General features: G+C 36.4%; 1 protein-coding gene across 1 annotated transcript; it reads right to left on the bottom strand.

Annotated features, from left to right (window-relative positions):
• On the bottom strand, window positions 1–25,665 carry LOC307139004 (discoidin, CUB and LCCL domain-containing protein 1). The gene is made up of 15 exons (XM_079837781.1): window positions 25,298–25,665; window positions 19,058–19,279; window positions 17,576–17,713; window positions 12,000–12,051; window positions 11,791–11,863; window positions 11,475–11,608; window positions 9,424–9,461; window positions 7,126–7,305; window positions 6,908–7,020; window positions 6,350–6,521; window positions 6,063–6,149; window positions 5,851–5,944; window positions 4,961–5,001; window positions 4,758–4,865; window positions 1–935 (listed from the first exon to the last, which is right to left on the bottom strand). The coding sequence occupies exons 1-15, from the start codon at window positions 25,482–25,484 to the stop codon at window positions 523–525; spliced, it is 2,052 nt and encodes a 683-aa protein (XP_079693907.1). The 5' UTR covers window positions 25,485–25,665; the 3' UTR covers window positions 1–522.
• Between the last annotated feature and the right edge of the window lie 1,012 nt (window positions 25,666–26,677).

Genomic DNA, 26,677 nt, shown 5'->3' on the forward strand with positions numbered 1-26,677 from the left:
TGTTGTTCATTTGAGGTTGTATTTACCTGCTTTTGTTTTTTATTATGCCCATGCTTAACCATAGAATTCAAAAGGGTTTGCTTTCTTTTTCATGTGACTGTGCATATACAGCCTTTTAAATTAGTTTTATAAAATATATAAAGTTATATCAACACTTGAAATTTGGTATGAAAAATGTCACAAGTTTATTTTACTATAAAAAAAATGTAAAATATTTTTGAATACTTCAGTGGTTTGAAATCACACAGACACAAATCCTCTTGGACTATATTCTGATTAGTTATAGATAAAACACCTACATTTACATTAAATAAAAAACACATAGGTTCAGTGGTCATCTGAACAGTACAGCTTTCCTTATAAAAGCACTTCTCCCATATCCTACACCCAAATAGTAATTTCTTGTTACATGCTGATCCCTGATGCTATTTGACAGAGCATAAATCATTGTATCATTCATTAGGTTACGTTATAACAGCACAAATGTCACAAATTGGCTTCAGTAGGAGATTCCATGTTGGCTCAAAGTGGCTCGTAGTACGTATGCAACAGTGGTTCTACCGTCTGAGGCTCGAAGTAGATCACGCTAGCCTTATGTTGGCTAGTTCCATGTGAGACTGGAGTACAGTACCCATTTGAGATCACTTTGTGTGCGGGGCAGTCATATTGTTGTTGGCTCAGCTCTGCTCTTGCGGCCTGTGCAGATCGACACACAGGTAGATTCTGTCGGCTGTCCAGTGTAGAGTCTGTGGGCATTTCGCCGAAGGGCGTCGCATATTCTGGTTCGCTTGGTAGGGGATCGGCATATTCGGGAAGTTGTCCGGGGGTGTCATAGTGGTTGAGGGCGAAGGGGACTGTGTAGCCCTCCTCCATTGGGGGTCGGAATGTGAGTCCCATCATCTGCCCACCTGCTCCTACGTCAGGCTCAGCGTAGTCTGGAAACAACAGAGAAATGTTATAGAAGTATGCGAATGCTAAATAAACCCCATAGGAAGTAGATATTCCTCATCACATTTAAATGTCCTAATGGTACGTCAAGTTATCCTGCACTGTAAACCCGAATAAGTTGGCAAAACTTAAGTATTTTAAAGTTAAAGCAAGCAGAACTTGCAGAAAACGGCAAAGAAACTTCTATTTTGTAATCATACATTTTAATTGCTCTGAACTTGAACTACTTGAGTAAGCTAATTAATACATTTAACTTATAAATATCATGTAATCTCACATTTGTAATAGTGGAAACTTGGCTAGCTTTAACTAGCTAATTCAATACATGCCACCTTGCTAACTTTTTACACAATGCTTTTGATAGCATTAGCATAGCATAGCACGTGCTGAATTTTACATATACACTGAAAAAAATGATTCGTTGCATTTACTAAAAATTTTATCGTAAGTGGCCGCAATCAATTTATTTTATCTCAATTTAAACAAAAACGCATGCAATTCCCATAAAACCAATTCATTTTTTTTATAAAAAAAAAAAAAACACTATATCCCTGCATATATAACACAAATTAATTATGCTTAATTTAATCGGGCCATAATCATTTTTTTCAGTGTATCTGTTCTCAAACTAAGTTAATGCTCCACTTGTCACAATAATGGCAACCCTACAAAAAAACAACAACAAACTTTTCTAAACTAGCATAACAAAACATTAAACACTAATAAATCTCCCACTTAATGTTAATGTTGCACAACAAAACATAATATTACACTTAATTTTGGCATTTACTGTTCCTTTTGAGTGTCATGGCAAAGCATGCTGGGAAATAGAAATCCCCGCCCAGTTTTGGTTAAATTTAAGTTAGTCTACATTAAAAGAAACAAGCTCATAAAACTCAAAACAATGAAACAATTCAGATGACTTAAAATGTGTCAGTGTTGTGAACTCGAAAGAAAACGAAAGCTCAAAATACTCAAGTTCATTTGATTGAACCAATTTGTTTAATTTGAGTTGGCTCTTCTCAAACTAATTAATTATTAGGGTTTACAGTGTGGGAAGTCGTAATTATGACGTCAGGTGCTTTCAAATCACTTTGGTCAGAGCAAGATGTGATCTCCCTTTTTACATAAAAATTAAACAAGATCTTTTACTCTACAGCTTTTTCAATTTATGAAGGTGCTGTAAATTGAATCATAAACGTTATCGTAATTGTATACTACTATGGTATTTTGTACATGCAACTTAGATTTATTTTACTTATTTTTATTGTAAACGAAAACAAAATTTAATTAATTGTTTTGAATTTACCATTAATACAGACTCTGAATCCATTGCATCCGACATATTTTCTCATTGACGCGCCCAACTCAGAAACTTCCCACTCGTAATTACGACTTCGTGGTGACGTTCATGTGTGTTCAAATCGCAAATACTATCTTTCTGACATTGCTTGAATGCAATATAATAAAGGCATTCCCAACCTTTCTTGTCATCTAGACCTGTACCACCTAAAAAATGTCATTAAATGCTTAATTCATTACAATTATATCAATATTTTCTAAGTGTATTTGATGTCAATTATTTAATTCAAGTAAATAAATTTGAATTAAATAATTAGCATCAAGTACGCTTTGTAAAATATTCATATCATTTTAATGAATAAAGCATTTAATGACTTTCTTAACACAGGATCAGAGTAAATCGTTATATTTAGATTTTTTTTAATTTTACACATTTTTTGTGATTTTTATTAAATTATATTGAAATTAAAATACCCAATTGGGAAATATTACATTAATATAATATAACAGCATAGGATTTTTATATTTTCTAAAAAGTAATGATAATGATTTTAAATTTAAAATGATTTAAAAACAAATGTCCCAGTAGAGGACAAACATTGCATGAATACAATATAACATAACATTTCAAATTGATATTTAATCCTGTTGATATTGATTATAAGTATTTACTTATTTATTATTAATATTTATTATTTTGTTATTTGATATTTTTTTTATTTCAAATCCAACAGTTGCTACTGAACATGGCTTGTCAGCATTGCAATTCTCTTTGTTACACACTCTTTCATAGATGTCACATTTAAATGCACTACATTTAAACAACGTTTTATTCAATTCATTACTTTATATTTATATAGCCTAGTACTTTAGATTTAGCTATAGGCCTATATTACGTTGTTAACACAAGTGCAAAAACATTTAAACATAGGTTATAGCCTAAAATCACAAACATTTTAAATTAAAACTTAAAATAGGACAAAAACAGCCAACTCTCGTCTTGTCTTTCGTTTTTATATCTTTTTACAAGAAATCCTGCAGGTCATAAAGAACTTTGTTTTTCCACCTCTAAGAAAGGGCGAGGGCTATCCATTATGACTCCTTATTTGCCTAAATTCCAGGTAAGGTGTCGTTTCCCTTGCTTTACCCGAGGCAAAAAGCCATGTGTTGACTTTGAAACCGAGTAGACTGTTGATTACTAGATTTTCACGTCAATGCATGTTTATTTTAATGCGAACAATGTCACTTTAATTCAGCTTGTCCAGCATAGCAAAAAATAGACATTATGATCACTGACTAAATGGAAATGATCGCCACACTGCTGCAGACGCACCACTCCTGGAACGCACTCCTGGAACGCACTCCGCATGCAGTGTGAAAGCTCTAGGTTAACATGGGTACGGAAAAAAATATGCACCGCATACGCACTGCAAAATGAGTATGTGTGAAACAGGCGTCCAAAATTTCATAGTCTTTAAACACCTCATCTCAATGTTTTGACTCATTGGATTCATGGTATAGTGAATAAACCCTCCCTAGATTGGCCTTCATGCCCAGGGCTGGCTTTCCCCTTGGCCAACACATATTTTTTTGTCCCGCCTGTTTACATTGACTTTAGACAACACTACTGGTATCTGATGTGTTTACATTAACCCCTGCCCAAAATGATCGCTTTACTATGCGACGTGATTGACCCTCGGGTTTTGAATGGCCGTACTAAAAATATATAAATCACGTCGGATAAGTTAAAAGCTGCCATGGATGTTTCTAGCGCAAAGTCTGACTGAACGGATATAGCATTATTAAGTTCCCACATTATCCCAGTGCCCACCCACTGCACTGTGTCCAACAGTAGTTGGGGCTATGAAAGGGGACCCACGGTTCCCCTCTCCCCTTCTCAGTCCTTCACTCACTCAGCAGGAATGCTAAGAGGGCGAAAGTGTTTTAATTGAAGCGACTTTAGAAAGGACTCTGATTGTCTTGGCCACTGACCCTCTGTCCTCCTCGTCCCAGAACCCCTTACTGAAGGGTCTGTTGGCCAGTGGGTGGTGAGGAGGGTGTTCTTCTGACTTGAATGCCCCTAATTTGGGCTCCAATTAAAGAAGCCTTTCAGGGAAGCACTGCCGTCGAAAGAAAGACATGTTTATGCTGCCACTGAGCAACTGTTGGAGGAATGAGTTCAGAATGAAAGCCATTTGCCTGTCATGTCTCTTCTGAGTTCCACTGGCAGCTCAGCTGAGCAAAAGCACACAGAGTGGGGCAAGCGAACAAAGGGGTCAGAATGACTTCTTGGCTTTCTCTGTTTCCATCCTGCTGTTTGAGCCACATTAACCCTCATATTCGCTGCTATATATTACTGCAATGTCCGAGGGCTGTTGATCTGAGATTCTGAGAACTGTTGTACCCAGCGGCGTCCTCTCGACAAACACTGCCTTGTCTGATTTGCCGTTTGAAACATTCCTTTATGAATTTCGGTATTCATTGCTATACTGGCTCTGTGGTCTTACCATTGAGAGGAGGGTTGGGGAGAGCATCGTGGATGTTCCGAACCAGAGGGTAAGATGCAAGCTCTGGGTTTGTGCATGGAAGCTTCTTCCCGTGGAAACCCTGACAGCCTTAAGCAGAGACAAAGAAAGTCAGTCAAGAAATATACCAAAAACACATGGGAGATCTATAAAAAACAGTACTAGAGAGACAGAGCAATATAGACCTTGGTCAACACAGCATTTCTTCATTTGTGCATTTCTTTTTCTGAAATAAAAAACACAGGTAAAAGTCACGAAACCTGTCAAGAATATGTCTTGGGCCATATTTCACCCCACAATAATGAAAAAAATAAATAATACAGATGTTTCTTAATGAAAATGAACCTATTTTTGGACCATTCAAATGTATAGCATTATTTTGTATATACATTTTTTTCATGAATTACTGTAATGTCATTGTAATATTTGCTGTTCTGCATTTCATTAATTTACTATATAATATTAGCTGTACTGCATTTAATAAACCATCCCTTAAAATTAAGCAATTTTTTTGGACCATTCAAATTTGATGCATTGTAGCATTGTTTTTAGGCCCAGTAAAATAAATATTGTAATGTAAAAATAAATATTGTAATGTAAATATGTATTTATTAAAGTTTTTAAGTATTTGAACATCATGGTAATATTTGCTGTACTACATTTAATTTTGTATTTAATATATATATATAATATAATATAAATTAAACAAATCTTTTTTTTCCTTTTTTTTTTGACCATTCAAATTTGTTGCATTATTGTAGCATTATTTTTAGGCCCAGTAACAAAAAATATTGTAATGTAAAAAAAATTTTAATGTAAATATTTATTTATTTATTAAAGTTTTAAAGTATTTGAACATCATGGTAATATTTGCTGTACTACATTTAAATTTGTATTTAAAATAATATATGATATAATATTTTCTATGGTTTTCTATTAAAAAAACATTTCTTTAAATTGAGTTCAAATTCATATCATGTGACATTGCTTTTTTTATTCATGTAAATTACAGAAAGGATTTTTAGATGAATTCTTTTTATATAGCATTCTATATAAGGGACAATTAATGTGTTACCTTCTCCACCACATAAGCCCAGCTAAGAGGCAACCCACACACAGAGCGGCTCCCAAAACCATGCCTGCCACTAATATCACTGCTTGACTGGGGCCTGTAGGGAAATATTAATAAAAAATGTAGCTTTTAAAAACAAATCTACTACCAGTTTACACATCATGATCTTAGTATTGGCAATCATATTAACAGATTAACTAACAAATTCACCTCACCTGAGCTTCTTATGATGACAGGACTCTCAGTGGGCAAAGTTTGTAGAGGCACGATCTCTCTGACAACTGACTTCCCAGTATTCAATTCTGATGGAAATGAATTGAAAGAATTCAGCACAGGTTTAAAAGCCTAAGAATTCATTTCATTCTTAAAAGATTTACCACAGTGTGATTGGACTTTGACCAATACAATGGTCTTTTATTGACGATATGTACTATAAAAATGTTTAAACTGAAGTTTATGTGGCATAAGGGAACTTAAAAGAGATTCTGGGGCAGGCCCTCACCATCTCCATAGGAACGCGGTCTGAGGGGGGCAGAAGGGCAGCCCAGCACTTGAACCTGCGCAGAGGCCCTGATATGCCACTTCTGGGGTTTCAGAAGAAGGTAGCGTGCTACTACTGGAGGAATCAGACTGTTGAGTACCGTCACATGACCATCAGAATGGGACTCAAACACCTTACCATAGAGAGAAAATGGTTAATATGAATATAAAGGATTATTTATATTATAAAATAAAGCCAAGGCACCTAGTAATGGATATAAAAGAGGAACTGTTTAGGGTCCATCACACAAAATGTGTTCCTATGTCTATTTGCGCTGTTAATTAATTAGCTTTTCTATGTAAATGCATGCATATTTTAACACTGACTGTGCTTGACCCCTTAAACTGGATTACTGATGCACACTGATGAAAAAAAAGAAGAAATTAAGCAAAATATTTCAGTCTTTCTGCGTAAAAATTCACATTTAATTAAATGTGTTACTTGCAGTTTCTTTGTAATTAATTGAGAAATGTGAAAATGAAGTGCAGTGCAGTTTTTTTTAAGTGCAGCATTATATACCTTCTTGTCTTTGCTCGATGCCGCTTTGTAGACTTTCCAGTTTTTGCGGTCTTTGCTGAACATGAGAGAGTAAGATTCAATGTAGTAATGTGCCGTACCCTTTGTTATGATGCCTGAAAGCAGACGTAAACATTTTTCTTTTAGTGCTTCTGTGGCATTCACTTTCGCTCTAATATTACAGCAGATGTTTGCACAGTGATTAGAGGTTGACCTCTGACCTGTGACACTACTCCTGTTCCACAGCTCAAGCTCCATCCACGGTTGCTGGTCCCCAGAGCTCGCAGCCCACTGAGAGCCCTCATGTCCCGGAGACCAGGAGACCTTCTGACCTAGTCTGTTCACCTCCTCCCACACCGAAGAAGTGTTATAGGCCACCACCGTTAGCTCCCTGTCACACTCTGGACACGCATAGAAAGGGAGCAGAACATGTTCAGACAAGTAAAGATTACGCTTTCTCATTCCTCAGATATACATTGTAATTGTTAGTCTTCAGTTGTTAGTGTTTATCTTCTAGCAATGTATAATTACAAATATGAACTAACAGCATGTTTAAGGTGTAAGTATTATGTAGCACCGTGTATTAGGTAAACTGTAATTTATTCCTGAACTCTCACACACAGACTTATTCCTGGTATTAGGATCCGATTCAACCAAGAACTCTCCATTTTAAAATTCAATACAAAATTTGACGTTTGAGAGTAAAGCAGTAAATGTTTAATGTTTCTGAAGCAGCTTATTTACAGTGCATCCGGAAAGTATTTACAGCGCTTCACTTTTTCCACATTTTATGTTACAGCCATATTCCAAAATGGATTACATTTAATTGCCCCCCCCCCCCCACACACACCTTTGCCATAACACTCAAAATTGAGCTCCGGTGCATCTTGTTTGCACTGATCATCCTTGAGATGTTTCTACAACTTCATTGGAGCTCACCTGTGGGATATTCAGTTGATTGGACATGATTTGGAAAGGCACACACCTGTCTATATAAGGTCCCCCAGTTAACAATGCATGTCAGAGCAAAAACCAAGCCATGAAGTCCAAGGAATTGTCTGTAGACCCCCGAGACAGGATTGTATTGAGGTACAGATCTGGGGAAGGGTACATAAATATTTCTGCAGCATTGAAGGTCCCAATGAGCACAGTGGCCTCCATCATCCATAAATGGAAGAAGTTTGGGACTCTAGCACTCCTTCTAGAGCTTAGTCAGGGAGGTGACCAAGAACCCGATGGTCACTCTGACAGAGCTCCAGCATTTCTCTGTGGAGAGAGGAGAACCTTCCAGAAGAACAACCATCTCTGCAGCACTCCACCAATCAGGCCTGTATGGTAGAGTGGCCAGATGGCTCATGACAGCTCGCCTGGGGTTTGCCAAAAGGCACTTGAAGGACTCTGACAATGAAAAACAAAATTCTCTGGTCTGATGAAACTTAGATTGAACTCTTTGGCCTGAATGGCAAGCATCATGTCTGGAGGAAACCAGGCACTGCTCATCACCTGGCCAATACCATCCCTACAGTGAGGTGTGGTGGTGGCAGCATCATGATGTGGGGATATTTTTCAGTGGCAGGAACTGAGAGACTAGTCAGGTTCGAGGGAAAGATGAATGCAGCAATGTACAGAGACATCCTTGATAAAAAACCTGCTCGAGAGCGCTCTGGACCTCAGACTGGGGTGAAGGTTCATCTTCCAACAGGACAACGACCCTAACCACACAGCCAAGACAACAAAGGAGTGGCTACAGGGAAAACTCTGTGAATGTCCTTGAGTGGCCCAGCCAGAGCCCAGAATAGATCTCTGGAGAGATCTGAAAATGTCTGTGCACCGACGCTCCCCTTCCAACCTGATGGAGCTTGAGAGGTCCTGCAAAGAAGAATGGGAGAAACTGCCCAAAAATAGGTGTGCCAAGCTTGTAGCATCATACTCAAAAAGACTTGAGGCTGTAATTGGTTCCAAGGCTGTTTCAACAAAATATTGAGCAAAGGCTGTGAATACTTATGTACATGTGATTTTTATTTATTTATTATATTATTTAATTTTTTTAATAAATTTGCTAAGATTTCAAACAAACTTCTTTCACATTGTCATTATGGGGTATTGTTTGTAGAATTGAGGACATTTTTTTAAAATAATAATGCTGTAACATAACAAAATGTGGAAAAAGTGAAGCGCTGTGAATATTTTCCGGATGCACTGTATACCTGTATTATAAAGCATAATCATGTCAGGGAATTTATAAAATGGCTTATGATGTATGAAAATATTACAATATTACAATAATCCTATATATTTTGTTATTTTATGATTACAGCACAGTGTAAGAATAAATTTAACTGACATGCATATTTTAAAATATCAACTTTGCAGTTAAATAAACTTTATCACAAATACATTAATGCAGAGCAAAGCCAAAGTTTAATAAGTATTTAAAAAAAATTACATTTGCTATGAATTCAAATAATATCTGTTGAAATCATATCTAACATGCAGTACAGGGAAATAACAGTTATTACCTCTGTGGAAGACAAGCCTTTTATCTGACAAGGAACCACTGTAAAAAATATATTATAGATTATTTATTGTAAAATTATAAAATGATACACTGATCTAAATCATATCATTAGCCTAAAAAAAAGTTTCTTTTTTTGGGGGGGGGGGGTAATTTCATGGAGGACACCATGGTGAAATCAAATTACCAGCTGAATGCTACGCAGTTTATCTTAGTGGCCCTCCTGTTATTGGAGGAACACTTTTGTAAGGGTACATTTACACGTTTGACGTTGTCAAAATGATCCCTGTTCACACGGATCCACTAAAACAATTTAAAATGTTGTATTATGCATACCAGGCCAGTAGTTGAAGGATTAAGTCACCAGTTTCACAAATTTGCGTTTTTGTAGTTTAGAAAATAACAGTATAGTTTTTAAAAACTTCAGGCCCCCAAAATAAATGAATAACCAAAATGTTTTCAGAAAAGTTTTCCGTTTTTAGTTGAAAATGGTATTGTGTAAAAGACCACTAAAGCCGGGTGCACACTGTATGATTTATAATAGTCCTTTTACGATTGTTGCTTGTCAGACAGTACGAACATGATCCTCGCTGTAAGATGTCACACTGTAAGATCTCAGTTGTGATTAATGTCAGACTGTACAACAGTCAAGACTGACAGACACACACACAAGAAAACTTGTCCAGAGTTTTACATCAACCCTTTCACGTTCGGTGACAGTGAGCTGCATAACACACGGGATTGAAATGGCGGCTACAAAGAAATCTCGGTAACCCTTTACAATAAGGTTGTATTAGTTAACATTAGTTAACATGAACTAACCATGAACAACACCTCTGTTCAGCATTAGTTAATCTTTGGTAACGTTAGTTAATATAAATACAGCTGTTCATGGTTTGTTCATGTTAGTTCACAGTGCATTTACTAATGTTAACAAGATTTTAATAATGCATTAGAAAATGTTGAAATTTACATTAACAAAGATAAATAAATGCTTTATAGGTGCAGTTCATTATTAGTTCATGTTAACTAATGTAGTTAACTAATGAACCTTATTGTAAAGTGTTACCGAAATCTCTAATGTTAATTTTGGTCTTGAAAAATTAAGACCGTCGTCGTAGGAGACATCACACTGCAGGACTGTGAGTCAAATCTTCTGACATTGGCAGAATTGTGTCTGAGGTCAAATTTGATCGCAACGTTCATTAATAGGCTGTCGGTGAACATGTCAAACTAACGATCAAACACTTCAGATTTTAGCCTAGGATCAGAAGAATCTTTTAGAATTTGCTCAAATTTGTCTCAGACGGCCAAATCGTGGACAAAATCATAGTGTGCACCCGGCTTAAAGGGATAGTTCACCCCAAAAGTTTCAATCCCATAATTTACTCACCCTCAAGCCATCCTAGGTGTATATGATATTCTTCTTTCAAACAAATGCAATCTGAGTTATATTATATGTCCTGGCTAATCCAAGCATTATAATGGCAGTGAATGGCAGCCCAAAAATTGAAGCTAATAAAAAAGTGCATCCATCCATTTTAAAAGAAATTCATACGGCTCCGCCTTCCGAATTCAATGTACAAAGAAAATGTAAAACCTCTCGCAGTTCAAAATGCTTACGCTACGTCCGACGTCATACTAGTTACCTGCGAGTTACACTTTGTTTGTAAGTTAACTACGGAAGGCGGTCTGGCGGGCTATATATTTTACTTTTATAATGTGTTAAATATGGATATTTTTCTTACACAAACCAATCAATTCGCTTCAGAAGGCCAGTATTAACCCCCTGGAGCCGTATGGATTACTTTTATAATGGATGGAAGCAATTTCAAATTTTGGGCTGCCATTCACTGCCATTATAATGTTTGGATTAGCCAGAATTTTTTTTTAAATTCGTCTGGAAGAAGAATGTCATATACACCTAGGACGGCTAGAGGGTGAGGAAATCACGGGGTAATTTTCATTTTTGGGTGAACAAAAACTTTTGCTTTTGTGTGATGCTGGGTCCACACCACCAGGTGTCAGTGTAACGTGCACATGCCACACACTCACGTTTTCGACAGTACTCCATTAGCAAAGTTCGACTCATACAGGGTAATACCCCTCTGCAAAGACACGTTGATCATGCCCCCCAAACTGTCTGAAATAACCCCCGCATGGATTGCAGATTTGCATAATACAGAGGTCTAGAAAACACAAACACACGCATATATTAGAATATTACGTCATTCAAAATGAACACTCCTCTTATCAAAAGACAGTTGTGAGCTTTTAAAAACACAGTTTCTGGTATCAATCCATATATGGTAGTAAATTCAAACACCATGACTAATAATCTTTCTATACACAGATGAAAATCCCAGCTTACGTCACGGTAGCCTTGTCCATGCCAGCCCCAGAATTCTCCTTCAACACCTTTGCAGCCTGCAGGACAGAATGCACTGGAACACAAGTGAGTCCAGGATACAGATAATAAACGTTAAAATGTAACCTACAAGAAAGAGTGGGACTATTCAGAGTGATAAAAAACTGTTATTTTGCTTTAATGTCAGGTCATTGTTGAGGATTTCTTCTTACCTAATCTGTTGAGAGGAGAAATGTGTCCCTCGATGCAGACATGAAATGAGCTCTAGGGGATAGAAATAGCATTGACGGTTACAATCCAGAACATGTGCTCATATACACTGGCTTTGTGTTGTCTACATTTCCCAAGCTGACTTGACAAAATGGTGTCTTATGAAACTGATGTATCAGTGTATACTCACAGGAAGACGTCAGTAATTGATGCATAGCGCAGTCAAGTTGTCTAGGGCTTTACATAAGCAACTAAAACACAGGATGATACCAACCACTTCTGTTAACTCTGGAGCAAAGTGTGCACTTTTGACAGAACATTTATTTTAAGGGATATTTTCTGGAAGGTTACATCTTTCAATTTTGAGTTCACTCCATGCGTATGGACTTTTTGGCTAATGTTGAATATATTGATCTATAATTGAAATCATTCTTAAAGCTGAGTGTTTTAAAGCACATAATCATATCTTCTAGAATTGTTTTTTTTTTTCTAAATGCAGTATCAGTCTAAAATTTAGACGCTTGGCAGACTGAATGTATGCTTTTCAGGATTTTAATAAATCTAAAAGCTTAAATGTTTTAAATTACTATTGTAGACAAATACTATACCATTTAAAAGTTTGGGCTCAGTTATATAATAATAATAATATATTATTATTTTTATTATATAACTGAGCCCAAACTTTTAAATGGTATAGTATATTTGTCTACAATAGTAATTTAAAACATTTAAGCTTTTAGATTTATTAAAATCCTGACAAGCATACATTGTATTAGATATTTATATATATATATATATATTATATATATATATTATATATATATATTATATATATTATATATATATTATATATATATATTATATATATTATATATATATATTATATATATTATATATATTATATATGTATATTATATATATTATATATATATATATATATATATATATATATATATATATATATATATATATATATATATATATATATATATATATATATATATATATATATATATATAATATATATAATATACATATATAATATATATAATATATATAATATATATATATAATATATATAATATATATATATAATATATATATAATATATATAATATATATATATAATATATATATATAATATATATATATATATATATTATTTTTTTTTATATAATTTTTTTACATAGTTTCAAAAAAGTTATATTTCAAATAAATGCTATCCTTTTGAACTTACTGAAAAAAAAATTCTGGTTTCCACAAAAATATTAAGCAGATCAACTGCTTTCAACATTATTAATAATAATAATCGATGTTTCTTGAGCACCAAATAAGCACATTAGAATGATTTCTGAAGGATCATGTGACACGGAAGACTGGAGTAATGATGCTGAAAGTTCAGCTCTGCCATCACAGGAATAAATTAAATTTTAAAATAGAAAAGTTATTTTAAATCCTAATAATATTTAGGACCATGGTATGGTAGTTTAAATTGCTCCTATGTAAAAATTTCTTTGCAAAACATTTAATTCAAAGAATATACAGCATGAACTAACAATAATAATAATTAAAAATACAAGAATATAAAAAAGGTTTGCTCACTCCCCATTCCCGTTTGTTTAGCTCTAACGACTCGTAACAATTACAAAATTGTTTTAATATATACTAATATGGAAAAATTACATATTACAACAAAAAATCTAGTATGTAAAAAAATGAGTAGATGTAAATATAAAAATAAATATATTTTTTTGCATACAAAGCAAAGAGTAGATTCACTTTATGAGGGTTAAAAAACTTAACTTAAAACTTTTAAGAAGCGATTCTGAAATGATGCATGCCAACCGGTCAGAAACTGCCATGAGTGGCTGCTACTGTGTGGTCAGGTGATGGTTAAGCTGTCATGCTGTGCTTGTCTATGCAGGAGGAGTGAGCATACAGCATTCCATCTACTTCAGTGTGTGCCCAAGCACTGGGGCCTCTCCTTATTCAGGCCAGGAGCGGCAGTCTGCTGCCCTGCTTACAAAGTAAACACTCTGAAACTCAGCCAAGGAGGAGAGCTGCATTCCAGTCGGTCACCCTAACACACATTTTAAAATCTCTACATCCAGGGCCGGCTCATTGAGGTCCTCTATAGCCTACACCCCTGGGCAAAAACAGGCCAAATGGCAAAATGTTAAGTTGTCTTCTAATGTTCTTAACCATTTTAATCACAGATAACTTGTCAGGAAATTAGCAAGGATTGCACCAATGCTGTAGATGAAATAACTTGGCACAGAATAGCCTTCCTCAACTTGCAGACATCTTTTTATAGGAAGAGGAGTCCGTGTTGTTCCACTCAATGTTAATGGCTTCAGACAGTTTATGAGTGGTTACAAAATGTCTCCCGGTTCGTTTGAGTTTAATATGAGACCAAATATTCACTACAGGGTTCCAATCTGGACTCTGACCAGGCAAAACATGAACCTGATGGACTTGTTCTCAAGCCACTTCCTGGTTGTCTTTGCAGTTTGGGCAGGAGCCTTGTCTTGTTGAAAAATAACATCTGATCATTCCTCTTTAGATAACAACTTATCATTTGTGGGAAGCAAGCCATTCTGCAAAATTCTCTTTAGACTTTTCATAGTAGCTCACCAATCCCAGCAGCTAAAAGGCTCTCCACACAGTGACACCTCTTCCTCCATGTTTCGCTGTGGTAGGGATGCATTTATTATTCTATTTCTCACCAGATTTTTGAAGACACCACTCTGGAGCATCACCATGTAACTCATGTTTCATTGGGATTCATCACTCCACACACAACTTCCCATATTCTGACAAAAACGTCTTTCTGTCTTTGATGTTTTTCTGAGACAGCAATGGCTTTTTAAGTATACACACAAAAAAATTGGTTCTTCAGCGGTTCTTTTGGGGTGGTTGAGGTGCTATATAACACCGTTACTGTATAAAGAATCTGTTAAGCCCAGTGTGGTTCTTCAGCGGTTCATCAGCGGTTCTTTGGGTTAAGGTGCTATATATAGGGTGGCCATAAATCCGGATTTTGGCTGGACAGTCCGTATTTTAAGCCCCCTGTCCAGCGTCCGGCGCAACCTCAAGCAGGACACTCATTTATCCTCCTTTTTGGAGTTGCGCTGAATCTGCCTAAAAAAGCCCCACTCTAATCTTTATTGGGACGCAGCAGCATAGCGTCTAATGTCGTAAGATCTCTGGTCAAACAAATGATTGGCTGAAAGCGGTGTCAAATAAATATCTGATATATCATTGGTTAAAAGCGTAAACAAGCCTCCACGTCCACATTCTGGCTACCTCATATCATGACGTTAACATGCTGAAACGTCAGACCTCATTTAATCTGGAATGGACAAAAGAGCACGAATTTATAACAAAAAGCAGTAGATATGCTTTTCATGGATTTTGACACTGTGTCGCTGTGAAATGTTATGTTTTCTGGCACTGTGCCAGATTATTTGTTTATTTATGCATTTCTTTTATTTCCAGAAGTCCAGAAATGTTATGTTTTCAGGCACTGTGCACTTTGCAAGACCGGTTCCTCTCAGTGGTCAGTTTTTGAAACCGACATCACAATATCTTGAATAAATACAAATACTGTGAACTTTTTTGCCTCTTCTGTTACACATAGCAGGTCTACATCAAGATATATCGTAGATCAAATTTGTCTGCCAATGAATAGAGTAGGCTATTTCAGAATCACTGTTTCATGATACCATCGATATGATGGACAAAATTGTATTGTAGTAGCGAGTACACCAGAGTCCTATGCAATTATTCTAGCCTCACTAAATGCCACAAATGTCCTCCTTTTTGGTGTTATGGAAATGGCCACCCTAGCTATATAGCACCACTGCCATACAAAGAACATGTTTAGACCCTGTTCTTTAAAGGTTCTCTAACTCTCTCTCTTAGTCTCTTAGTTTAGTTAGGTAAAGGATTAAAAACAACATTTAAAATAGTGTATTTCCTGAAGATAACGTGGTTTTCAAACTTTTTGTCCCCCTATAAGGAAATATTCCAGAGCCCCCACACAAGACTTTTTGACTGCAGAAAAGCATAAAAGCGATGCAAAACAGCTTTGGCCATTGTAGTAAATTCCCATTCATATCAAACATATGAGAGTGAAGTAATATATCTAAAATCTAAGGAGGAGAATGGGGTGGTGGTGGGATGCAACAAGACAGTTTGGATACTGTCAGTTGCAGTTTAAATTATGTGGAAGGAGGAATACAATTGGAGGACGAGAGAAAGATAAGACATGGTGATTATCTCTAGTCTTTGAATGAATGTAAACTGATAAGAGGCTTGACAGTAGGAGGTGTTTGTGAAGTCAGTTATATAGTGAAAATTGTCACAAACTTAAAAAAAAAAAGGCTATATTCATATATTAACTACTTTGTGTTATTTATGTAGTCCAATAATTAGGCTATACCTTGATGTTTTGTTATTGAAGCATTCTGTAAGTAAAGTTTTCAATCATTGACTGTAATCTCAAGGCCCCCCGGTGAGTGCTATATAATGGCACCTCTTATGCCAACGAACAAGCCAATGAACCACTTTTATTGCTATTTAGCACCATTTATGTAGCCTGGATGCCGCCAAGCTTAGCCCCGCCTACAACATTTGAGGTAGGGAAGTTCGGTCTGGACTTGATCCGTTGTGGAGCAACTATGCTCGAACAAGAGCTGTTCGGACCAATCAAATTGTCAGGGTGGGCTTTATACGATGATGGACAGATGATCAACAGTAACATAATCATCCACGTCGCCAAAGAGCGTTTGGGTTGAATTTGTTCTAATCCTAAGCGGAGAACTTGTTTGTATCTCCATTCACCTTTACTATTTCTCTCAAAAATCATGATCATGTTGGTAAGCTCCGTTGCTCTGATTGGTTGTAGATCTATCCAATTGAGTGCAGAGGCATTTTCTTTCCTGGTTCGGTTGAAACACGCTTCAAAATCACAGCCCAAAGACTCATATTCTGACTAGAATCTGAGTATGACGACGTCAGGCTACCATTTTTGTTAAGAGTGTAGTGAATTGACCTAAATTTGGCTAATTTCCTGACCAATAATTTGTGTTTAAGACCATTAAAAGCTTAGTGTTTAGCCATTTTGGCCGTGGCTCATTTTTTTTGCCCAGAAGTGTACACATTGGGACTTGGTCCCACTATAAAAATATCCTTAAAGAAATTACTTTAGTGTAATCTGCCACATTGACACGCGCAAGGATGTTTATGTAGCGATCTGCATGCGACCTCCGGTAGAGCAGTTTACATATGATGTTGAAAATGAGTGTAAACAGTAGTTGAGATTAGGATGGGAACTACTTCCACTCCCAGAGTCAGATGAAGTGCTGTTTACTGAGTAAGCTGTACAAACAGTTCTTGGTGTGTTTACTCTGATCATACTACAACATGCGGAAAAAGAGGAAAAATAACCATGTTGCCTCATAGTGTAGCTATTAGTTCTTATTTTGTTGATAGATAAGGATGTGTTTTTTTGTCTACTGTTTATAGGTGACGTGAGATGGAGCGGGAAGTAGTGTTGCAGGACACAAGCCATTACCTGAGTGCTGATTGGTTGAATAAGACATGACAAAGCCCCGTCCTGAACGGTGAGTGCCGGAGATGAAACGCACTGTTACTTCATTAGTACTCACAGATATATTCCTGTTTGTGGTGGACAACTGCCCACACAGAGGACCTGTGAAACATAGACCGCATAATATAAGTAAGCAGATTTAATGCAACACAATCCTGCACAGCTTCACTGCCATAAAAGGCTGACATGTTCATGCAGACTTATGTGACCACGAAACTGTCATGCTACAGCAAAGTGGAATGCAGCTTGCAAGCTGGAGTCATGCTTCTGGTCACATGACTTTGAGGCACTAAAGAGCCGCATGAGGTTGGCTCTCTGGAATTTCTCAATTACAACATACTGTAAATGAGGTGGCTATAAAATTAGAGTAGTTGAAGGAGGTGAAAAAGTGTAAATTCTCTGTCAATGGTGCATTTTGTGGGCAAGAAGGTATTTGATATAAATTATATAATTTATATTTAAAGCTGCAGTCATTAACTTTTTGCGCTCTAAGGGTTAATAAACAGAACTTTATGCGTCTTGCGGAAGAACATTGCAGCCGGAGCTACTTCTCTCTGTTTATGTCTATGGCGAGTCATGCAGGGACTGTGTTCTTCCACAGCGGTTCCAACCAGACCGGTCTGAAATAGTCCCAATATAAACACTTATTATAAGTGTACCAGAATGATTCGGGGTAAGACAAAAACATGGTTTGGAAAATGGGTTCATGTTGTACATTCTCATGATATAATTTTTGTAAATCTTGAACACAAAAAAAGTTATGGACAGCAGCTTTAACTTAATCATAATTAATTATATTATTACATTTTTTCATTAATAATTTTAAATATTTATTATAATTTATATGATGAGAGAGTAAATACTAGATGGGCATTTCATATTAATTATTTAATTTAAATTAAATCATTTAATATAATAAAGATTATTATTATTCTGTATAGAATTTTAAATATTTAAAATCATTTTTATGATATAGCATTTAAGAAATTAAATCTTAGACAGGTATTTAATATAAATTATTTAATTAAATTATTATATTATTTTGTAATAAATTGATACGATATCCATATCATTTGACAGTACCTACCTAGACAGTATATTTAATATTAATCATTTAATTTATATTTAGTTATTTTATTATATTCAATTATATTATTTACTCATTTTATTTAATTCATAATTGTAAAAATTATATGACATCCATAACATATGGGAAAATAAATCCTAGATGAGTATTTAATATTTAATTTATATGTCACTATATTACAATATTAAATTAGATTTAATTATTTTGTTTTTTAATTGATCATTTTAAATATTTAAAATAATTTATTTGAAATCCATAGCGTATGAGGAAGTAAACATTTTTGTCGTACTACTGGTGCATACAGAACACTGCTCTAGACTCTGAGTCATTCCGTAACGTCTGTGTGAAGAGGGTCATACCCACTCTAGTGGCTCCACTGGTGTCTGTGATGGTAAGAGAGCCAGATACGCAGTCTTGGCTCCACTCCAAGTCAAAGTCCCCAAAGGTCAAGAGCAATGTCTGGCCCTTCGCTACCCTTAGGCTCCACTCACACTGGGTGTGGTTAGGGTAGGTTCTTGGGAAGTTCAGCGAGGTCAGTGTGCCACTGGTGGTACTGAGGACTGTATGTCCACACCCGTCGCCTAAAGGGAAAAAGAGAGGGAAGATCAAATAGATAATAATACGAAAAGAGTTAGAGGCATTTTATCTTTGGTTCATGATCTGGTTTTGTGGTCTGTTTCCACACATAATGAAACCAGACATTTTATCTTTCATTTAACTTCCATTAATCATCAAATGTGCTAACTAGTTTCTCTCTTGGCATGTTTCTAGCCCATGGGGAAATGAGACCGGGCACATTTATAGTAGTATGAGAATTGTGGGTATTAACGTATTGAAGAGTGGATCGCTAACTTCTGTGGCAAGTGGGCTAGCCAATTTCAGTATTAGTCACACTTGAAGGGCTTTCCATAACTGATGTTAATTAAAGCCGTAATTACAGTAGGGTTTAGTTGATGGCAAGGGTAGCTTCCACAGACATGCACTACCAAGTTCATTAACATAACATCATCACCGCAACATAACCCCAAAACAATTGGCAACTAGTTTGGAGTTCTACTAAATCCCAGAGTCAACACGAATTGCCAAATGTATCTAATGTTTTTGAGTCACCTGCTCCATTTATGGTCTAGACCAGGGGTGGCGAACTCCGGTCCTGGAGGGCCACTGTCCTGCAGAGTTCAGCTCCAACCCTGATCAAACTCTCCTGCCTGTAGCTTTCTAGTAACCCTTCAGACCATGATTAGCTTGTTCAGGTGTGTTTGATTAGGGTTGAAGCAAAACTATGCAGGACAGTGGCCCTCCAGGACCGGAGTTCGCCACCCCTGGTCTAGACACTGTGTGACAAAGTCCATCGTCCGTCTTTCATTCCTAATTTCTCAGTCAGCTCTGATTCATTGGGGTTTAAAGATTCTCTGGCCCCCTTCTTTCCGCTTTAGATGCAATTTATGTCTGTACTACTGAACCTCTTGTTGCTATGAACAATCTTAATCATTGCATAGGAAAGCAAACATGATTTGTGGTCAGGCTGTTAACTCACTGGCAATGCTCAAACAATTCATTGTGTGACTCAGTGTGGTTAAAGAGATGATTGTTTGACTTGGATGAGAATGATTTTTATCTACAATTTTTTTTGTCTTAATACATTTCAGTCAGTATTTAACCCCAGCAAAGATTTGTCGATAAAGCAGTTTATTGCAATTAGATGTTATCTCCAATCTCATCCGAGAACATAATTATTTTGCAAGGTGGCGAAAATGTGATTTTTTTTTTTTTTAAATAACCCCATCCCTAAACCCAACCATCAATGGGGCGTAAGCAGATCGTACAAAAATGTACGAATCACATCATTATCATGTGTGATATCTGTTTGGTTTAATAAAGTTTGGAGACCAAATAATAACAGAATATAATACATGTTGATGTTAAGTCAAACTGAATGAATTGTCAAATCAATTTGAAGTATCCAAAAAGGGCAAAAAGGCACATTTGTGAGAAAACGCTTCCCCGCCATTGACAGAATTTTCCGGCTTTGTGTTTTCACTGTTATACAGTAGGGGACGCCATGACGCATATTCTGAAACCGCATATAATCAAAACTGCCTAATGTTACTGAATGAAAGGTTATAGGACTGTGCAAGCTTTAGGGGTATTGATGAACTTGATCTACTCCATCTATGTTTTGGTCATTGTTCTGAATCCAATCCAGATGTAGTCTTTGACAAAAACATGATTTTTTTTAGCTTTTTTATTGTCTGGCTATCACCAGACCAAGCTCAATTTGAGATTGAACATTGGTCTGGGGAGTCTGCTATGTATTTTCTACTGCACAAGAGGCGTGATAAACAAGCATAGTTCAAATGACTCCGTACGCAATGGGATTCAACCAATCAGACCACAAGAGGCGTGATCAATGGGCAACGACCCATTGCTTCTCTATCCGTCATCGTGTTAAACCCGCCAATAGCGCGCCAGGTGGATAAGCCAGTCTGAGAGTGGTTCCCGCAAAAGTGTAACAGAAGTAGTAGAAATGAATGTACAGGTTTCCAGACTGAGCTGCAGGGCGAAATCAAATCGCCAGCAGATCAGGCTAGGTTTACCCAATCTAACTTTTTTATTAAACTTACCCACCTTCAAATGTTGATTTAAAAAAAAAAAAAAAACAATGCATGAAGCTTATTTGTTTAAAAGCAGAGGGTCTGTTCTTTCTTTTAAGATATTGCATATTCAGATATTCATACAACAAAATATTCTGGGGGCCATGAAATTTGTGAAAATGATCTGAAAAGCTGGCGGGGAAAGAGTTAAGAGACATATAGACATTTATAAAATAGATAGAAAATTAACAAGATGAATAAAAACATGGTTTCCACCCATAAATTGTGAAAAAGTGATGACTATATAATATTTAAAGCTTAATAATCCAGAATGCGTTTTTCCATTCCACTGTGATACTTTTCCATTGTTTTTCAATGTAAACATGCTAGATGGACCTCTCTGACCATTGTTTCTACGTCTTTTGCAGTGTCTTGCGCATGACAAGGCATTCTAAAAACGTGGCGCTCAAAAAAAAAAAAAAACACACCTCTAAAAAACGCACCTCTAGACCTTGCTATTTTTTTCGTTCCACTGACCTGTGCGTCTGACGTTTTTAACAGCAAAAACTCATTCTGTGTGAACTGGCCCTAAGTGTGTAATTTCTATAAAATAACTTTAAGTAATCAATTTTTTAAAGGTAACATTTTTTTAAAGGTTAAAAATTTTAATTCTGTCATTAATTACTCACCCTCACCTGTCGTCGGGGTTGGGTGGAGAGAGCAATTTCTTATGGTGCCCCCCTCAGCACTTGGTGCCCTACAGCGTGTGTGTGGTGGGAGCGGAGGCACTGCCCGTCAGACTAGTGTTTTCTAAACACTCACCCTGTCTGCCATTGGACAAAAAAACAGATAGCCCCGTCCCAAACTCACATCATTGGTTAAGCCAGAGTTTTGCTTGGCTGTGCTGGATCAAACAAACAGCAATGTTTTGATAGCACCACAAACCCACAGTATTCGCACTTTGAGCAAATTAAAGGGTTAGTTCACCCCCAAACAATGAAAACTCTGTTATTAACAGCAACATCATTGCAACTTTCAAGGCCCAGAAAGGTAGTAAAGATAGGTTAAAATAGTCCATGTGACAGTGGTTCAACCTTAATGTTATGAAGCGGCGAGAATACTTTTTGTGTGCTTCGTTGCTGCCTATGGGTGGTTCAGAAACCTCTCGGATTTCAGCAAAAATATCTTAATTTGCATTCTGAAGATGACTGAAGGTCTTACGGGTTTGGAACGACACGAGGGTGAGTAATTCATGACATAATTAAACATTTTTTGGGTGAACTAACCCTTTAATTTGCTCAAAGTGCGAATACTGTGGGTTTGTGGTGCTATCAAAACATTGCTGTTTGTTTTATCCAAGCGGCAACCTCCCGCAGTTTCTCTTGAAGCCAATACGGAAGTGACATATACTGCAATTCATCGACTGGCCGCTAGAGACAGGCTCCAAAAGGGAGCAGAATCTCATTGAGCCCCATATTAAAATGCCCAACTTTACAGCAGATTAAAACATGTTTACAGCCTGGTACAAATTGTGGTTTTGGTCTATACGGCTAATTTTGCCCTTCATGACAACTGTGAGGGGGGTGATCTTTTTTTTTTATAACTCATTCGTTTACATTATATAAAGCATTAAAGTTCTGCATAATTAAGGGCGTGGCCACTTAGAGTGACAGGTGGATAGCCATTTATCTGCTGTCTGTTAGTCGTCGCGTAACTTCAGCTCCGCCCACGTCCTGCCTTTTTGCCCATTTTCTGTTATCTGGGAGTGACGCGCGATGACGCATCTCGTCCATACTTTGCGCTTCAAAACTGCTCATCAGAATCCTATGGGTAGCGTCACGGACACTACGTCCATATTTTTTTACAGTCTATGGTTTGATCCAGCCCATCCTAGCAACACTGGCGTAACCAATGATGTGAGTTTGGGGCGGGGCTATCTGTTTTTTGACCAATGGCAGACTAGTGCTGCGTTCCACTCCAGTTTTAGACACACACTTGCAAACTTCCCTAAGCACTTCCCCTCAGGGGAATCCCCGCCGCCATTTTGAAGTGCGTTCCACTTAGTGAAGTGGACATGGGAAGTTTATATGGACAGACCCTTGCTCCCTCGATTTTGACCGAGGGAGCAAGTCTACTTCATATGTACACTTCAGGCAGCTTCATATACCACAATGCAACACGATTGTGACGTCATCGCACAAATCGCGTTTAATTTACCCCACCACAAACATGATATTTTAATAATTTTTTTACAACATTTAAAACAACCCAAACACACCTTTATAAATATAGAATGCTGTATTAAATAAGTTTGTAAGGGAAAAACATAATAATAAATAAACTCCATTGTGGATTCAAAGTGATCAAGGGCTTAGGACGTTCCAGTTCAGCCGATCGCAAAGGTTCTGCCAGTAGTGGGCACTCGTCCAACGTAAGCACAGACGCACATCCGAGTGAACGAGACGGAGGGAAGTTAGCAAGTGAAGGGCATAATAAAAACGAACTGGAACGCAGCAAGGGTGAGTGTTTAGAAAAACCTGTCTGAAAACAATCATTTCTGCAACTCCATATGGTGGCGCTAGTGTGCAGAAATTAGACACAACGGCTGGCCACAGTTTAACAAGGCCAGTCTCTTTGTAACCACAGCTCAAAAATCCACAATGAACTCCTCATAAAGCACAGCCTGAGGCAATCTGTAGACATTATTTAACAGCAGGCAGACACTTTGATGACATCTGTGCGATGTCTGCGAGTTGAGTTCACAGCAAGGTGTTTAAAACATGCAGTGCTTGAGGATGCATAAACCGGGTATAATTAAGACACTTGCTGACACACAATATAACATTCCTTACAGCTGCGCTACTATGAATGCAGTGGGACCATGGATACCAATCCATCATCAGCGCCACACTATCAGGCAGCATGTAATTTTATTTTCTCGTCAGAGGATTTGCAGACACGTCCCTGCAGGCCTGAGCCCATGGCAGACAGGATGTTCGGCTGTTTTGATTGTCACATCACAATTCCTCTACGTCAATCATATTACAACTGTAAACTCAAAAATATTTGTGGACAAGCTGTTTTTTCCTGCTCTTTTGTGTTCTGGCAAATCCTGGACACTCTTATACAATATAGTACAATCTCAAAAACATGTCAGCTCCCACTGATACAATAACATCCCAAAAGTCAGCATCCCATCTGGCTCATCGGAACGGAAGTATTGTACACATGTAGTTCTGGGGGTGGACGTTTGACTGGAAAACATTTTCCATAGTCCTCCTCATAGTCTGTGAATCTGGCTTTAGTGATTCATGCTGACCCCACATATTGAGAAATCCCATAAACAAAGTCATTATTTCTAACACACTCTCTAAACACAGGCAGAACTTGGACATATTTCAGTCCAGCAGTCTAGATACTGATATGCTTGTGGTATTATTATGGACAAATATCGCTATGTGTATATTTCTAAAAAAAAATGTTTGTGAATGCAGTCAAGGGTGATTTCTAGCTGATATATTCTGACATATTGTTGAGTTTAGCATAGAAAAAAACGTAACTTTTTTTTGCACCTGATATTTTCAAGTTTCCATGACCTGTTGCTCATGATCCAAAAGATATAAGTTAATATTTTTTAATAAGCAAGATGACCACAGAGTGAAGGAAAAACAGCCAACAAGTGCCCAGCATACATAATGGGAACTCCCTCAAAACTTTTAGCATCCCAGTTACATCTTAAAGTTTGTTTCGACAGTGTTCAGATTTTTTTTTAAAGGCAGTTACTTTGAAGAATTTAAAATGTAAGAATAGTTTTCAATAGTTTTTAAAATGTTGGTTACTGCATAATTGCCATCCATGTTTTATTTCACTAAAATGTTTATATGTTGTTTATTATAATATTGCCTGTATTATACATTATTTTTACATTTTTTTTATTTAAATTTTAAACCTAAGAATGTATTACCTTTCACCGTATTAAAGCACTAGCAGTAGGCGCAATCTTACCCTTTTGACCGCATACCAACACCAGCGTAACGATGCTGAGAATAAGCCAAATCCGACAGAACTCCACAGTATCCCAAAGCGCTCCATATCTAGCGTGCATGGTTTCCTCTGGGATATCCCGTCGTTGACTCAAGCGTTCATGAGTTTTAGTTAATGTCGTAATCATACAGTCTCTGACTCTTCTCATCCAAGTCAAGACGCAGCAAAGTAGCCCATCCCCAACTGGGCATGGGTTATTGTCGGCTACTCTCCTCTTATTGGCCTCAGAACATGCTAGTCAATTTAACAATTCCTGTTTCAATACCTGCCTTGTGTAAAGCGAGATGAAAACTTTCACTTTTTTCTCTCTCAGTACAACGATAGAGGGTGCAGCGTACAGCAGTGCAAATATGTAACGAGAAAGTTGGGACATAAACACTTGCGTGGACATTGCGTTAAAACCCACTAATACACCAAACGGTGTGAAGTTCGTTCAGTAGGTCGGTGGCTGCAAAAGAAAATAAACCAAGGCTATATATTTGTCGTTTATTTCTCATCTATATGTGTTTTGGGGGTATGAATTTTTTAATTTTTTTGACTACTTACTGCAAAATCCCCCAACTACACCATTATGAAACATTTTATGGGGGGGAAGTGTGATCAAAATGATGATCAAAATTTAATACGAGTTGTTTCTGGATTTTGATAGGTGTTGGAGGCCATCTGCTGGTTAAAGACAATTTTGCAGAAAATATAGTTTTAGAAATATCCATATCTCTCCAGCAGAGGCCCATAGAGATCCATTCATTTTTCTGGATGTGGCCAACTGCCCTTACAGCTTTTGTGAAAAATATTTTGTGTGTGTGTGTATGTATATGTATATGTATATATATGTATATGTATGTGTATATATATATGTGTGTATGTGTATATATATATATGTGTGTGTGTGTGTGTGTGTGTGTGTGTATATATATGTGTGTATGTGTATATATATACTATATATGTATGTATATATATATATATGTATATATATATATATATATATATATATATATATATATATATATATATATATATATATATATATATATATATATATATATATATATATATATATATAATATATATATATATATATATATATATATATATATATATATATATATATATATATATATATATATATGTATATATATATATATATATATATAATGTATATATGTATATAAAATGCATATACATTATAAAAATACATTAAATTTGTATTTTTTAAGAAAAGTTTAGATTTTGTTGTTGTTAAAGGTCTTTTTAGGTGTCTGGTTATTGCAATAATGCCATGTAAATTGCCACTAAAAGGAAAGACTTGATTGTAATCACAATTTTTTTTTTTTTTTTTTT

This window comes from Gobio gobio, assembly GCF_949357685.1.
Source record: "Gobio gobio genome assembly, chromosome: 15".
In the NCBI taxonomy this organism is placed as follows: domain Eukaryota; kingdom Metazoa; phylum Chordata; class Actinopteri; order Cypriniformes; family Gobionidae; genus Gobio; species Gobio gobio.

Excerpts from the sequence above, each read along its gene's own strand:
- LOC307139004 (XM_079837781.1), bottom strand. The coding sequence starts at position 25,484 with ATGAGAAGAGTCAGAGACTGTATGATTACGACATTAACTAAAACTCAT. Across the intron at positions 12,052-17,575 it reads TTCAACCAATCAGCACTCAG|AGCTCATTTCATGTCTGCAT; the intron begins GTAATGGCTTGT and ends TCTATCCCCTAG. Across the intron at positions 7,306-9,423 it reads AAGGCTTGTCTTCCACAGAG|AGTGTGACAGGGAGCTAACG; the intron begins GTAATAACTGTT and ends ATGCGTGTCCAG.